Consider the following 14,285-nt stretch of genomic DNA (forward strand, 5'->3'; position numbering starts at 1 on the left):
CACAATGTTCAGCTTAGGATATTAGCCCTTTTTTGACATATCGACAAAGACATACTCACTTGTGATACAGTCTTCTTTTTAAGGTCTCCAAAGATAACTTGGTTGTTTTGACCATTGCGTCCAATACTCTTGCAGTGAAGTATTCATAAAGCTTCTTAAACTCCTGAAATTAAGGCTTTTAAGCATTAACACATTTGTATGTATACTGAATAGAAGATGGGTATTTATGAGCAATCATACCCTTTCAAATTTGATGGCTTTGTCTCTCTCTGGACCTTCTAAATTAATTCCCTCAACCTCGTCATTAGGGGTCTTCTGACTCTCTCCAGAGACTGTCACACTCCTCTGTCCTAAAAGTTTAAATAGAAGAAAAAAGATTAACATTTATTTTGGTTGATGTAAAACTTTTATATTATTTCCGCCTTTGTGCAACACTTAAAAATGGAACTTAGGTGCACCTGCAACAGGTTTCTCTGTCTTCATGCTGATTTGTGATTCATAAATGGCACTGAACACATTATTCAGCTCCCTTACTCCTGTTTTTACACGACTGCATTTGTTGTCCAATGTCTTTGTCTGCTCCTGACAATGATGCTAAAAAATAGAGATCTAAAATGAGTGGACTAGTGAACAAAAAAAATAAAAACAAATGAAACAATAATTGTTGAACCTACAATAAACAATCTACTCAGGGGCAAAAAAGTAGTGAACAAGACATTTACTTATCATTTTTTAAGTTTGTTGGAAGAACTTGTCAAACAGTTGCCTATTTGCATCAAGCCTTTAAATGACAACATAATTTATTTGGCTTTTTTTTCTGACCAGCACATTTTCCACGATGATTTACCATCGTCTTCCGACACGTGATAATTCAAATATTTATTTTATTACTTCAGCATTCATTTAATTAAGCAGATATTCGATACCTTGTTAAGGTCGATCAGGTCCTGCACTGACGATGAGTGATCTTCTGGGAGTTCAATCAGCACTGTCTCTGAGATATCTTTAATTACATCATCAATGTGTATTTTACGGATTTCCTGCACCTGGAAAATGCATTATGTCATTAATAATCATTCTCAAGCACACATTTGAAAAGCAAATTATTATACCTGTTATTATAGCTATAATTGTATCTTAGATCAAAGACAGCTAAAAATTCGCTGTGGTTTTAACCAGTAAAATACCTTCTTTACAAGATGTTTGAGCTCAAACAAAACAGTGTCAACATTATGGAAGAACTTGTCCAGGAGTAAGGATGACCAGGTGTGCAGCACTGATCCATGGCGAAGCACGGACTCCACCTTTAATTTATAAATAGTAACTATTAAAGACGCAAAACCCATATAAAAACATCTATTCACATTACCTGTTGCAAGATTTAAATTTCCCATCTAACAGAACAGGAAATTAGATAGTCAACATTTTGATATCTAAAAAATTGAAATGTTGTGCCTAAAAGTATATGGTATTCTTTAACTGTTTACATTTTTTATTTTGGAAGCCATCAAGCTGGTGAGGTCTACCGGTATGCTCTCACAAGTGCACTCGTAATCTGCCAAAATGGTCTGTGGAAAAAGAAATAAACAGACATACAAGTCATTATAATGTAATTTAAAGGTGGCCTATTGATCTGTGAAAACATATGACACTACTTGCCTGTAGTCTGAGATGATTGGCATTTAACTGGCCTTCCAACTTAACCAGACGTAAAGTCAGCTTTGGAACTTCAAGGCCCATCTTTAACAAACACTTAGCCTCCCGAATGACCTCAGTTACTTTAGGATCAAAGTTGACCACAAACTTTCCGGTCTTTTTGTCACGAACCAGCAGTGTACAGTTCAACACTGTTACAAGGTAGAATACGGAGAAAGCATTTCAAGTGAATACTAACATAATTCTATGATGTAAGCAAACAACGGGCATTGTGGGCCATCGAGGGTATCAGCATTAGAAGCCAGAGCCAGAGAACTAACCATGATTGAGCTTTGACACTTCACTCATCCATGCTCTGTGGTTAACAATCTCAAACTCTATCAACGCAGCTGCAGTTTGATTGTACATTTTCACCACATCTTTACCCTCAGGGCTGCACAGAATGTCAGAGTGTTTCTGTTGATGATCACAGAGACATTCAACATTAAAATAATTCAGAAAAATGATAATGTATTTAATTGTTTTGGTGGGTGACATTTAGGCTTACTTGTATGTATGTAATGGGATCCTCTATTTTTTTGTAGAGGTGTCTGACCCAACCAATCCTTCCAGCCACAGGAGGCATGTTTCTAGCTAATGGAGGGTTGTCTCTCTCTTTGTCATAGAGCTGGAAAAAATGTGTATCAGTAGATCTGGTTAGAAAAAATATCTAATCTAATATCTAAACTGAATTTGAAAAAGAAAAAAAAAATTCTTGGTATCTGCTCCAGCAGAAAGGAATACCTTTTTTACAAACTCTAATTCCTTGGCGTAATGCTGAAGAATAAGGCCCAAGACATTAGAAATGTCTGCATCAAGACAGGGAATGTTCAGCCTCTGAAAACTACAAATGAAAAGAACTTATGAAACCTCTCATCATTACAATTTAAAAATCACCCACAGTTTAAACAATCATAGTGCAACCTTTAAATTACTCTACCACACTACACTATGTCACACTGACCGCTGTATTAAGGTGAGAGCTTGCTGAGATGAGATGATCTTCGAGAAGCATGAACTCATAAATGCCTGCAGCTGGATCTGTAGATAAACATGGCCAAAATTGTAATAAGGCCATCTACGTTGGAAACAAAGCTTTATATATAGGAGGAGGGGAGACATTAGAGGCTACATACACTCTAGATTGTAAACAGAGGGAAATTATACATACCTCAATGTGGCTGATTTGAGACATGAACTTTGCAAAATCAGTTTCAAATTCAGATGACCTAAGAGCCAACATATCGTACTGCTTCCTTTTCAGATTCATGGATACAGTGCGGATTTGTCTGGCCAGAATCTCAACGCCCTCAATATTTGACTTTTCAAGAGATTCAAACTTCTTGAACACTGAAATGATTTGTATGATCTGCAAAACACAATGCTTATTGTCACTTGACAAGACTTTATGGTAAAGAGTGATAGAAAGAGAAATTTAAAAAGTTTGCATGGACTGCACCCTGTCAAGTTGCTTGCAAAAGCCCTCAAACTTGCAAAATATCAGCACCCCCGACACCTCAAAGGACCTCTTTCCAGGTTGTTCCATTGTTTGTATTTTTGTTTTCTGGAAGCAAGACTGATACTCCTGATACAAGCTGATACAGTCCTACCAAAAAGATGAATGAAAACGGTAAAAGCTGATGTCAACTTATGTTTTATTCCAGCAATGATACCACAGATGTTCTCAATAAAGGTAGGTGTCATCACCTGCATTTTTCTGAGGATGTCTTCAGCATCTTGGTCCCATATCAGACGTGTGCCATCGTCAGTAATATATGATCTGCATGCTGTAACCATCTGGTTTGTTACCTGTAAACGTTTTCAGGAATGTGAATAAAAAGTTCACCAGATGAACTGAAAGTAAACTTGTATGTTCCTAGAATAATACACTTACTTTGATGAACAGTGCAGATATCTTTTCACTAGTATTGTAGTACAGTGAAACACTGTAAATCATTTGAATGGCATTGATGACGTTCTGCACGCTTTTCATCATAGTGACCTGAAAGCATACAGCCATATATTATCTAAGAACACCATAAACTATTGGCATACAACCCTCTAATGAACACATACATACTCTTCATAAAGTACTTGAAAATACTACTTTAAGTTCCAACACATTATATTGTTTTTATTATTACCAAGAAATCCATCGACTCTTAGTGCTATGAAGGCATCAATAATACTGTCAATCCTACTAATGGGATACCCATCTTGTTTCCAAATGGATAATGAACAAGGCAAGAGTTTGGTAGTATATTAGTCTCAAAAACTTGAAGAAGCAGTTTAATCCTGTCTAAAACAAATGACAGACTCTTAAACACTGCCATTGCTTCTTCATAAGCTGTGTTTAAAGCACAGCAATCTTAAGTCTTCATGTAGTTACTGTCTTGAAATATAACCTGATATCCACTAGATGTCACTGTATCTTTGGTTTAACCTATACCTGGGCACAGACAGGCTGCATCTGAATTTATTCACTTGTTAACTATACAGAGAACCCTACATTAGCAGTTATTCTATTATTGTCAATTATTCTGCTTTAAATGGCATTATTTCGAGTGCAATAGAATAATAAACACTATTACAAAATGATACATTTTCTAAATTTCATGGCAAATTCATTCTTTAAAACTTCCTTAACAATTAAAGCATTCTTTTTATCTAGTCCATCTCATTTTATGCTTCTACATATTACTGTATTTATAAAATGATGTAATAGAAATGTTAGGTATTCATCATATCAAATGATTGACTATACGTACCGGGTCACTGTTGTACAGAGGTTGACAGACCTTCTCCAGTGTGTTCAGGAATTTTACATTGTCTTTTGCCTCATTGGTGCGATCTGTTATCCTGGCATCCAGCTCTCGCCACATCTACATGCAAATGATACATGTTGGGAAAGGTTTTGTTTTTAAACTAGTAGGTAATGTACAATATATAATTAAGTCTGTAGCAGAACACCCAAACACACTCACAAACTGTGCATGTGAAGATTTAAGAATGCAAAGTTGGAGCAAATGTGTGAAATCGTTAATTCATTACATGTCTCAAAGAGAGTTATCAACGCTTAAAATGAAACAGTAAACTTCCTGCTGATGGACAATTTGAGCATTACAACCAGACACAGAATATCATGAGACATTGTTGTTCTCAATTAAAACCCAACAGTTTTAAGTGAGCAGTGCCTTAAAACAGGGTGAATAAATATGAAGAATGAAATATAACAAATTTCCACAGGCATTCTCATCAACTTGGAATGATGTTGGATCTTTGATAAGTACTTTTTGGTAATGCAACATTTTCTGTCGTTAAATTTGACATTAGTATTACTGTATTTTACACAGAATCGATTAGTCCTATTGGGCCTTTACACTCAAAAACCTTAGTCGGATCAACCAAAAGCCTAGTAAAAATAACATACAAAAACGTATTCATACATTTGTAATAGTGTGATACTCAAGTGCCCTTACCTTTATGATATTGGAATGGCTGATATGCAGTACCATTACCACTGCCTTGCACTCTGGACCTTTGATGTGATTGATAATGGAGTTGAACTTCAAAGACATCTTTTTCCAGTGCTCTAATTCGCTCAGTGGTCCTGAAGAATCAACCCCTTTCCTTAATTGATCACTTTCTGTCAGTACCTGATGATTATGGATACAAAGAAATGTTATAATGTAATGTTACAGGGCAGCATTTCAAATTATTTATACACAATAGTCCTAATTTAGAAAATGATATAATTTTAACATCTCAAAATATGGATCCATCTCCAATGTTATCTCTGGTTTCATAAAACCCTAACAATGACCAGATACATGACTGTATATGAACCGCTTCTTAATGACACTGTATTGTTTAAGTCCTAGTTAGTTAGTGTTGAATTAAAGAAAAAAACATAAAATCTCAATTCAACCAACCTGTTCAATCTGCTTATACCATTGCATCAAAATTTCTTCTAGTCGATGCACCAAGTCAACGTTGGCAGCTGCAATTTTCATATCATCAACAGTGGATAATTTAGAGAAGTCAATATCTGTGACTTCTTTCAGATGAACAATATTCTCATTGCTCTTCTGGATGTCTGTCAAACAAGGAAGACAAAGTTCAAGATCAAAACTTCATAAGACCATCACATTTTAACAATATGATTGTAAACAGATAATGCAACACTTGTTGGCATGTTTTACAAAATGGTAAGGACATGGTACATTTATAATACCCACAAACAATCCAAACATAAAAGACAAAAAATGGCTTACCATCTAAGAAGTGAAGACAACGTTTTAAGTTGTACTTGTAGTTATTCTTAAATTTCTCTCCATGTCTAGACTTATTCAAGACACCCCAGTTTTGTGCATCAAGAGCTGGTAGCACAAAGTTGAAGGTATTCCTTATTCCTTTCAGGAGGCCGTCTCTGGCATCAACCATTGAAAAGAGGATCTCCTACAAAACATCGAAACAAGGTTATCCATCTACGCATTATATCCAAAGTAATAATAGTAACTGAGCATCTTCCTCAGTAATGAGAGATATATTTTAATTAAATGGAGGTCAGCACAGCATTGCAGATGCAAAAACATAGTCACAATTTCTTTTAGCTTGGTGATAATTTCTGCATTCAACGCTGATATTTTTTGGCTATTAAAACCCAATATATCAAAAAGAAAATGGGTCTATGACACAAACCAAAAAACTAAAAACGAAATCACCAGGACAAAACACTTCACATATAGATAACTGTCATACCTCATGTATGTTTTCTAAATTCACAGGAATGTCCACTCTCGTCCGTGTGAAAGAGCAGCAAACACCAGAGAGGCACGTCTGAGACAAATTGGCTAAAAACAGCCTCAATACTTTCCCCCCTTTGGTAGTCCCAGGGTATGAGCGTCCACAATCTGAAATCCAAATCATTTTTTATAAGATATAAAACTGAATTTGATCTTTAAAATTATTCACTGCTGATTGTTAAATTTGTGATTTTTCTTTTAGATTTCTGATATTTCTGGTGGTTTTTCAAAAAATTACATACTTTTACCATCGCCTATGTAAACCAATGTTCCAAAATCTAATACTAGAATTAGACATTCTGGCTGGCCTGACCCATAATAATCAAAAAGTAGAATCTTTCAAGATTCATGCCTACCTATTCCTGGGACTTCAGACTCTTGATACACAAAGGAAATTGTTTTAAGACCTCCTTGGGCGAAAAAATCATCAAAAGCAGCCAACTATTCAGCAAGAAACATGGGTATGAAAGACATAAACAAAATTATAAACAAAAAAAATGTTAATGCCATCTTATGAAGATCAAAACCTCTCCTCCACAACAATACTATATTGCAGTGAGTCATGAAAACACATCAGAAACAAAAGGGTTACATCAAAGCCTCCTTGTGTTAGATTGGAAAATTAAGACCTCTTCATCTACCAGTATGTGTTCCACTAAACCTGTAATCTGATTGAAATTGTTGGAAATGTGTGTAATAGTGCTCTTAACTTATTTCTAGAGCATAGTATGAGAAGGTACAAATTCCTTATTTTGCAAATAAGGATGCAAAAGGATCTCTTCACAACATTTTGCTCAGAAGCAAGAGAGCTAAAACTTCAGCTCTCTTGCTTCTTTACTTTAGAGATGTGAAAATGGCCACATTGGAAGGCAGAAGTGTCTAAGGCCCCTGGGATGATTTATTACCTATCTAGATATTTAGTGTGCTGATTGTTAAAACCCAAGGTAAAAACTCACAGATGAAGAATCTAAAATAAAATCCTCTACTGCTGCTGGTTCCAAAGACAGTCCGTCAGCCAGGATATTAAACATGTACTTATGTGCAGGGGTGAGGAGCTTCTTTCGCTCTTCTCTTGCCTGCTTGTATTTTGCCTGAGGACAAGTGTTGTCAAAAGTAGTTATTGTATAAACACACTATACCATACAACATATTATGTATTATTTATTTTTGTTCTACAAGCCTAGATGTAAAGGTGTAAAAGCCATTTACCTGAGATCCATGCTTGTTCACCTTTGGATCTTGTGCATCCATCATAGAAGTGTTACTCAGAAGAAACCACTTCCTTCACTGTTGGGGAAACGTGTCTTGTTCTGTCTAGCTTTAATAAAAAACCGAATAAGCCAGCAACCAAAACTGAAGCCAAATGTACTTTTATCTGTGAATAGTGTAGTAACTAGACTTAGCTAGCTAATACAAAATGACTTCTGTGGTGAAGTCTCATAGAACTGGTAATATCCGTCATGGTAACGCTAAATGAGCATTTTTATTTAGTAAAATATGGAACATTTTTATCATAAAGACAGAAGTATCAACAACTCAGCTACATAAATGTGAGGCGGGATATGATGCACCCCAACTCACTAGACACACTGCACTAGTATTGACTCACTGGAGTAACTAATTGACTGGTTAACGTTTCACTGATTAAGCTAGCATACCTATGCCAAGGAATATCTGTATTGCTAACTTACGGGAAGCTTACTTAAATAAATGTTTTATAAAAGTAATGGTTATTACTTTAAAGTAGCTTTAATACTTTCGGCATGAGCTTGCTAGTTGATTAACCTAGCTAAATGTTACAGCGATATTGTGAAAACTGAACCTACTAGAGTTAGCCAACCATGTCGGAGTCAGTGGCTGTTAGCTAGTTCATATCTTAGCCAATGTTGACTTGACATTACTGTGAAATATTGTCTGCCTTACCAAAATACGTTCACCGTATCAAATTAATGCCTGTTTTCCACATTTTGTCGTCGTGGTGTTTCTGTTTAACAAGTAGGAAAGACTGTACGGTTTTTTTTTGCTTTCTGACAATTAAGTGTCGTTCCAAATCCAGTCGTTAACAGTCCTTCAAGTTAACGTCACGTTCAACTGATTAAGCTAGCGTACCTATGCTAAGGCATATCGGTATTGCTAGCTTACGGGAAGCTTACTTTAATACGTTTTTTATAAAAGTAATGGCTATTACTTTAAAGTACCGTTAAATACTATCGGCTTAAACTTGCTAGTTGATTAACCTAGCAAAATGCTATAGCGACATTGTGAAAACAGAATCTATCACGATGAGCAAACTTATTTCGGAGTCAGTGGCTGTTTGCTAGTTCATATCTTAGCTATTGTTAACTTGACATTACTGTGAAATATTTGCTGTCTTACCAAAATACGTTCACCGGTTCAATTTAATGCCCATTTTCTCGTCGTGGTGTTTCTGTTTTACAAGTAGGAAAATCCAGCCGTTAACAGTCCTTTAACTGTTACCGTTGTCAACCGTTAGTTATTGAGACACGTCACGCGCTCTAGCCGTTAACACTAGAGTTAAGGTGGTTAAATTACGTTACAGTGTCATATCAACCCTAGTGTATTTTAACAGTTTGTATCTGGAATTCCCCTCACTTTTTGAGTGGCTTACACGTGTAAGTATTGCTTTTTACTGTATGTCGTCCAGTTGTAGCCCTATTTTAGACGGCATAGTCTTGCACTTCTTTATTGTACTTGGCGTGAGCTCACTGGTTCTTAGCTCTCAGCAAATAAAATTACCCGAGACACATCATCAAACACACACTACCGGTGGTGGTGGTGGTGGTGGTGGTGGTGTTTTTCTTCTTCTGTCGGTTTATTGGCGGATCGCAAAGAACATACCGCCACCTACTGTACAAGAGTGTGTACCATCATGTCAAACTACTCCCTTATAATCTATCCATTAAACGTGTGTCATTTAAAGTGAAGCGTGCCTTCCTGGTGATTATGAGCCCCTCTGCCTCTCCCTCTGTTCCCAAAATCCCCTTCATTTTCATTTTCTTTAACTCCACAGTTTGTACACTTGTCGCTGTTTCTTTTCCCTAGCATATACATAGTGCCATTTAATCCTGTGTGATCTAATCTGAGCCTTATTATTATGATTTCCTCCCTTCTGTTCCTTTCTTTAAAGATCTTTGTTATGACTGACTTTTGTATTTTATAATACCCGCTTCCTTTCTGGTCTTCTTCCCACCTTTTCTGCCATATCTCCATTCCTATTTGTTAATCACTGCTTTTCCTTCACCCTTTCAAAGTGGAACTGGAACTCTTATTTCCTTTTGCAATGCCCCTTTTGCTAGGTTATCACATAGACTGTATAGTCATTGGGTTATCAGTACACTCATTTCCTTTCAATCCCTCATGCGCTGGTACCCAACAGAAACCAGTTGTAGTGACCGTCAATTCCTCTATTTACCTGTGTATTTTCTACATGTGATATTTGGCACCCTCTACAGGAATGGTCACAGCATGACAGAGTCAATAGTGTTGTCTTATCACGGATCCTGGATCAGGCTCTGTAAAGGACATATGTTTCGTGGTTTGCTGTGATTGGTCCAGACACATAATCCTGTTGTCCAATAGAACGCAGACATCTGTTCGCTCGAGCGACTCTAAAATATTCTCTTCTTCCTTCTCCAAGGTGTTCACTACTTAGCAAGGACGTTGCTGGTTGTGTGAAGTATGGGGAAAATGCAAGTTTTTGGTTTAGTTGCGGTAATATTAGCAGTGTACAGTGTACATGCAAAGGTTTACTTTCGGGAGGAGTTTCTGGACGGTGGTAAGTTTTTCTTCGAAATATACTTAACACTAGTCCTGCAGGGAGTTAATTCATTGCATGTTAGCTTGACTGTAGCTACAACTAATATCGTGAGGTTCTCTTGAAGCCTGTTCTCTTCATGAAACATTTGTAGTTTTTTGTGTGTGTGGTAAAAAAGACTTCTCTTCTCAGTTTACTAACTTTAACTTGGTCGTTAGCTGGCCCCCCAAGCTAGCAAACGTAATACTTAAAACTGAGACCTGAGTTGCTAATTGTGAGTATTAATGTGTAACGCTAGCTATACAATTTTTGCCCATTTGACGGTTTGAAAAATGAACACCAGTGAATTGACAGGTGTTCTTAAAGTCAGGATTTAAGGGAACTAGCTTGTTGTATTTAAAATAGGTGTCTCAAGTGTTACACCCAAGCTAACTTAAGGTGACGTTTATTTTTTCTTTGCAGATGAATGGAGAAGTCGCTGGCAGTACTCCAAACACAAATCTGACTATGGAGAGTGGAAACTAACAGCCGGCAACTTCTATGGCGATGTTGAGAAAGACAAAGGTAAACTTTCTGCTTTATAATCCACCTATTGTAAAACAGTAACCACGTGATTTCATTAAGAACACTGAATTGGGGTAGACCATGCTATATTCATTAAGGCTGAAAGGCTATTGCAATAAAAATACGTTCCTGGTGTGAATATTGTATTCATTTGATTATGGAAGGGATCAGTAAATTTCTGAAAACAACTAACTATTAATAACACTAGATGCAACCTTATTCTAAAGCTTGACTATTTCCTGATGTCATCAAGAACAGTTCTGCATGTTCTAAATAGTTTTGAAGTACAGTTTCCACATTGTTTGGCAAAGAGAGCCTATATAGTAATGTTTGTCTTGCTAAATATTTCTTTTTCACTTTCATTTTCAGGTCTGCAAACAAGCCAGGATGCTCGTTTCTATGCTGCCTCTGCTCGTTTTGAGCCTTTCAGCAATGAGGGCAAGCCTTTGGTCATTCAGTTTACAGTCAAGCATGAGCAAAAGATTGACTGTGGTGGTGGTTATGTGAAGGTCTTCCCCAAAGATTTGGACCAGGCTGATATGCATGGCGATTCCTCATACTACGTCATGTTTGGTAAGAGATTCTGCATGGTAATTGACAGATATCCTTCAGTGGTTTCAAAACTAGGTTTTTGAAACTGTTATTAATCAAATGTTTTCTACCCAGGCCCTGATATCTGTGGCTACAGCACCAAGAAAGTCCACGTCATCTTTAATTACAAGGGCAAGAATCACCTCATCAAGAAAGAAATTAAGTGCAAGGTAATTTTGCCATTTTTTATTTAGAAAAAAAAACATATTCATCTTGTAATATGTAGACCTGCACTGCATCTGCCCCAGTGGCTCAATCCAAACTTATATTCCTCATAGGATGACGAGCTGACCCATCTGTACACGCTGATTCTGAGTCCAGATCAGACTTATGAGGTGAAGATTGATAACGAGAAGGTAGAATCTGGCAGTCTTGAGGCGGACTGGGACTTCCTGCCTCCTACGAAAATTAAGGACCCTGAAGCCAAGAAGCCAGAAGACTGGGATGATCGTGCCAAGATTAATGATCCTGATGACACCAAGCCTGAGGTGAATAATAGAGTTAATCAACCTCACTCAGCATTAAATTTACCTTTTTGTTCTTTTGTGACTGCTGAGTGTTTTCCATTTTTACTCTCCCAGATTTCTAACAAAGTACTGGGCTTTAAAGAACTACATTTAAATGCACAAGTCTGTTCTTTCAGTTTCCATTTATGTTATTTGTTCCTCTTTAGGGCTGGGAGAAACCTGAAAACATTCCAGACCCTGATGCTAAAAAGCCTGATGACTGGGATGAGGATATGGATGGTGAGTGGGAGCCACCCATGATCCCCAACCCAGATTACAAGGTAAGTTGGAGTTGGATTGTCATGGCTAGAGCTTGTGCTTTGTATTACCCCCTTTGCTTTAAATTCACCTTGCTACTGCCTTTGCAGCCTGAAAAATACCTTCTGTGTTGCAGGGAGAATGGAAACCCAAAAAGATCGACAACCCCAACTACAAAGGAACCTGGGTGCATCCTGAGATCGACAATCCTGAATACAGTCCCGATTCGAACATCTACAAGTTTGACAACATTGCTGTTTTAGGTCTTGATCTGTGGCAGGTGAGATGGGGAGGGGAAAAAAGATCATCTTTAAATAGGAATGTCTTTGCTGTCATGATTCTTGACATACATTCTTACATTTGCTACTGTTTATCTCAGGTAAAATCTGGAACAATCTTTGATAACTTCCTGATCGGTGATGATGTTAAGGAAGCAGAAACCATTGGAAATGAGACATGGGGTGCGACAAAGGTATGCTGGTATTCTTTTTAATTTGTGCAAAATATGAAACCAATGCCAGTAAGAAAATGAATAGATCAAGAGACTTGGTGGTTATGATCTAAACCTTTCCAACAGGAACCAGAAAAGAAAATGAAGCAGGAGCAAGACGACCTGAAACGAGAGCAAGAGAAGAACAAGGAACAAGACACTGAAGCCGATGGTGACGAGGATGATGAAGACACGAGTGAAGAAACAAATGACGACATGGAGGAGGCACTTTCAGAAATGGATAAGGAGGAAGAAAAGCCTAAAGATGAGCTTTGAGGAGGTGTAGCTAGAGATTTTGTACGTCCCACCTTTAGAAACTCTGTCCTATATTTCCCAGGGGTATTTTGGCTGCTGTGCATCCTTTCCCTGAGATTTGGACACAACCCAACTTAGGGTGCAAATGTAGTGAAGTGGGTGTTAATGGGCTTAGTTTCTTTCATGTTGGTCATGATATTCCCTCTAAGCTGCTGAATTGATTATCTTTTCCACTTATAAAGTCCATTCCTAAGTTTGTAATAACAGAAAATATTGAGGTACTGACATTCACTGTTATCATGATTTTCTTGATCTACTTAATTAGCAGATTTCCTTTCACAGGTTATATAGTTTACCAGAAGGTGTGGTAAATGACAAATTAAAATTAACTTTATTGTCCCAGAGGAAAACATTTTTCTGGCAACCTTTTGAAACATAAAATGTATATACCTGAGCATATAATGCATAAACTGACTTCATGCAAAACAATCAAACAACAGACAAATCAAGACTGCATTATGTGATTTTTTTTTTTGGTTATGTCTTTGGCACTGACTTTACTCTTTCCTCTCAAACTCTTAAAGGCAGAATTGAATCAAGGGTCTATGCACAAATTAATTTTCATCTTTGTGCCCAGTGAAATTGTTTTTCTACATTAAATGGCATGACTTGAAAATGTCCTAATGGTAATGTGATGGAACATGCATTGTATCCTGAAAGTCTGGAGAAACAGATGGGTGAGCCCCTGGAGCAACTCATGACATCACTAAGGGATTATTTTTATTGGACAGAATGTAAATGATACCAAAGTTTTTATTAAAAAAGATTATAACCTTATTGCCTGCTCTTACTTTGTGTTGCACATGCAAATTTCTAAGTATGAATAGAATACAGCTCAAACATATGAGTGTCATATTTCAATTATGACATCTTGATTCACTTGACTGACAACATAAATTGCTGATTTATATGATAAACTAGATTTTTGTCTCCTTCTCCATCCATATAAACAAACGGGTAAAATGTACATATGGGACTAAAATGGCAACATAATCCAATTTTGCAGAGATCACCAGAAATTTACCAGTACTCCCACTGCTTTACTAGTATTTGCCCTTACTCCATCATTAAATATTAATTTTGACACATGGCTATTCATCTATAGCCTTAAACCTTTGTGCCTTTGGGGTGCTGTGGGGTCTAGGGTCTGCTTTGCCAAGTAGGTAACCCACTCTTGCATCAGGGCTGGGACCGTGACTTTTCCAGTCAGAGCTAACAATACATAACCCCATCTGTCATTGTTCTTAGCATCTTGGTTTGCTGTTTTTGCAAGTAAACTGGCCCTG

General features: G+C 37.1%; 2 protein-coding genes across 2 annotated transcripts in view; one reads left to right on the forward strand and one right to left on the reverse strand.

Annotated features, from left to right (window-relative positions):
* The window catches only part of LOC138611567 (dynein axonemal heavy chain 8-like), a 29,045-nt gene extending 21,252 nt beyond the window's left edge, over nt 1-7,793 (reverse strand). Inside the window, exons 1-23 of the mRNA XM_069684745.1 lie at nt 7,710-7,793; nt 7,457-7,591; nt 6,857-6,941; nt 6,457-6,608; nt 5,970-6,153; nt 5,628-5,791; nt 5,175-5,351; nt 4,464-4,577; nt 3,590-3,697; nt 3,403-3,504; nt 3,155-3,301; nt 2,867-3,064; nt 2,660-2,736; nt 2,440-2,539; nt 2,204-2,323; nt 1,977-2,112; nt 1,660-1,847; nt 1,488-1,568; nt 1,188-1,304; nt 927-1,046; nt 459-594; nt 241-350; nt 60-163 (exon numbers count right to left, since the gene is read on the reverse strand). Coding sequence (XP_069540846.1) covers nt 60-163; nt 241-350; nt 459-594; nt 927-1,046; nt 1,188-1,304; nt 1,488-1,568; nt 1,660-1,847; nt 1,977-2,112; nt 2,204-2,323; nt 2,440-2,539; nt 2,660-2,736; nt 2,867-3,064; nt 3,155-3,301; nt 3,403-3,504; nt 3,590-3,697; nt 4,464-4,577; nt 5,175-5,351; nt 5,628-5,791; nt 5,970-6,153; nt 6,457-6,608; nt 6,857-6,941; nt 7,457-7,591; nt 7,710-7,754 — 2,900 coding nt within the window. The 5' untranslated portion in view covers nt 7,755-7,793. The remainder of the gene's footprint in view (nt 1-59; nt 164-240; nt 351-458; nt 595-926; nt 1,047-1,187; nt 1,305-1,487; nt 1,569-1,659; nt 1,848-1,976; nt 2,113-2,203; nt 2,324-2,439; nt 2,540-2,659; nt 2,737-2,866; nt 3,065-3,154; nt 3,302-3,402; nt 3,505-3,589; nt 3,698-4,463; nt 4,578-5,174; nt 5,352-5,627; nt 5,792-5,969; nt 6,154-6,456; nt 6,609-6,856; nt 6,942-7,456; nt 7,592-7,709) is intronic.
* A 2,370-nt stretch (nt 7,794-10,163) lies between these two features.
* calr3b (calreticulin 3b) lies at nt 10,164-13,776 on the forward strand. Its single transcript, XM_069685219.1, has 9 exons — nt 10,164-10,296; nt 10,738-10,839; nt 11,209-11,412; nt 11,506-11,600; nt 11,709-11,918; nt 12,104-12,217; nt 12,331-12,474; nt 12,574-12,666; nt 12,772-13,776. The coding sequence occupies exons 1-9, from the start codon at nt 10,200-10,202 to the stop codon at nt 12,958-12,960; spliced, it is 1,248 nt and encodes a 415-aa protein (XP_069541320.1). The 5' UTR covers nt 10,164-10,199; the 3' UTR covers nt 12,961-13,776.
* The last annotated feature ends 509 nt before the right edge of the window (nt 13,777-14,285 follow it).

This window comes from Semicossyphus pulcher, unplaced genomic scaffold, assembly GCF_022749685.1.
Source record: "Semicossyphus pulcher isolate SPU_LCO1_2020_fin unplaced genomic scaffold, fSemPul1.0.p SCAF_7, whole genome shotgun sequence".
Taxonomy (NCBI): domain Eukaryota; kingdom Metazoa; phylum Chordata; class Actinopteri; order Labriformes; family Labridae; genus Semicossyphus; species Semicossyphus pulcher.

Bases quoted from the DNA above. Each gene is read 5' to 3' on its own strand.
- calr3b (XM_069685219.1), top strand. From the start codon at position 10,200: ATGGGGAAAATGCAAGTTTTTGGTTTAGTTGCGGTAATATTAGCAGTG. The intron at 12,475-12,573 runs GTGAGATGGGGA...TGTTTATCTCAG, and splicing joins TAGGTCTTGATCTGTGGCAG to GTAAAATCTGGAACAATCTT. The intron at 12,667-12,771 runs GTATGCTGGTAT...CCTTTCCAACAG, and splicing joins AGACATGGGGTGCGACAAAG to GAACCAGAAAAGAAAATGAA.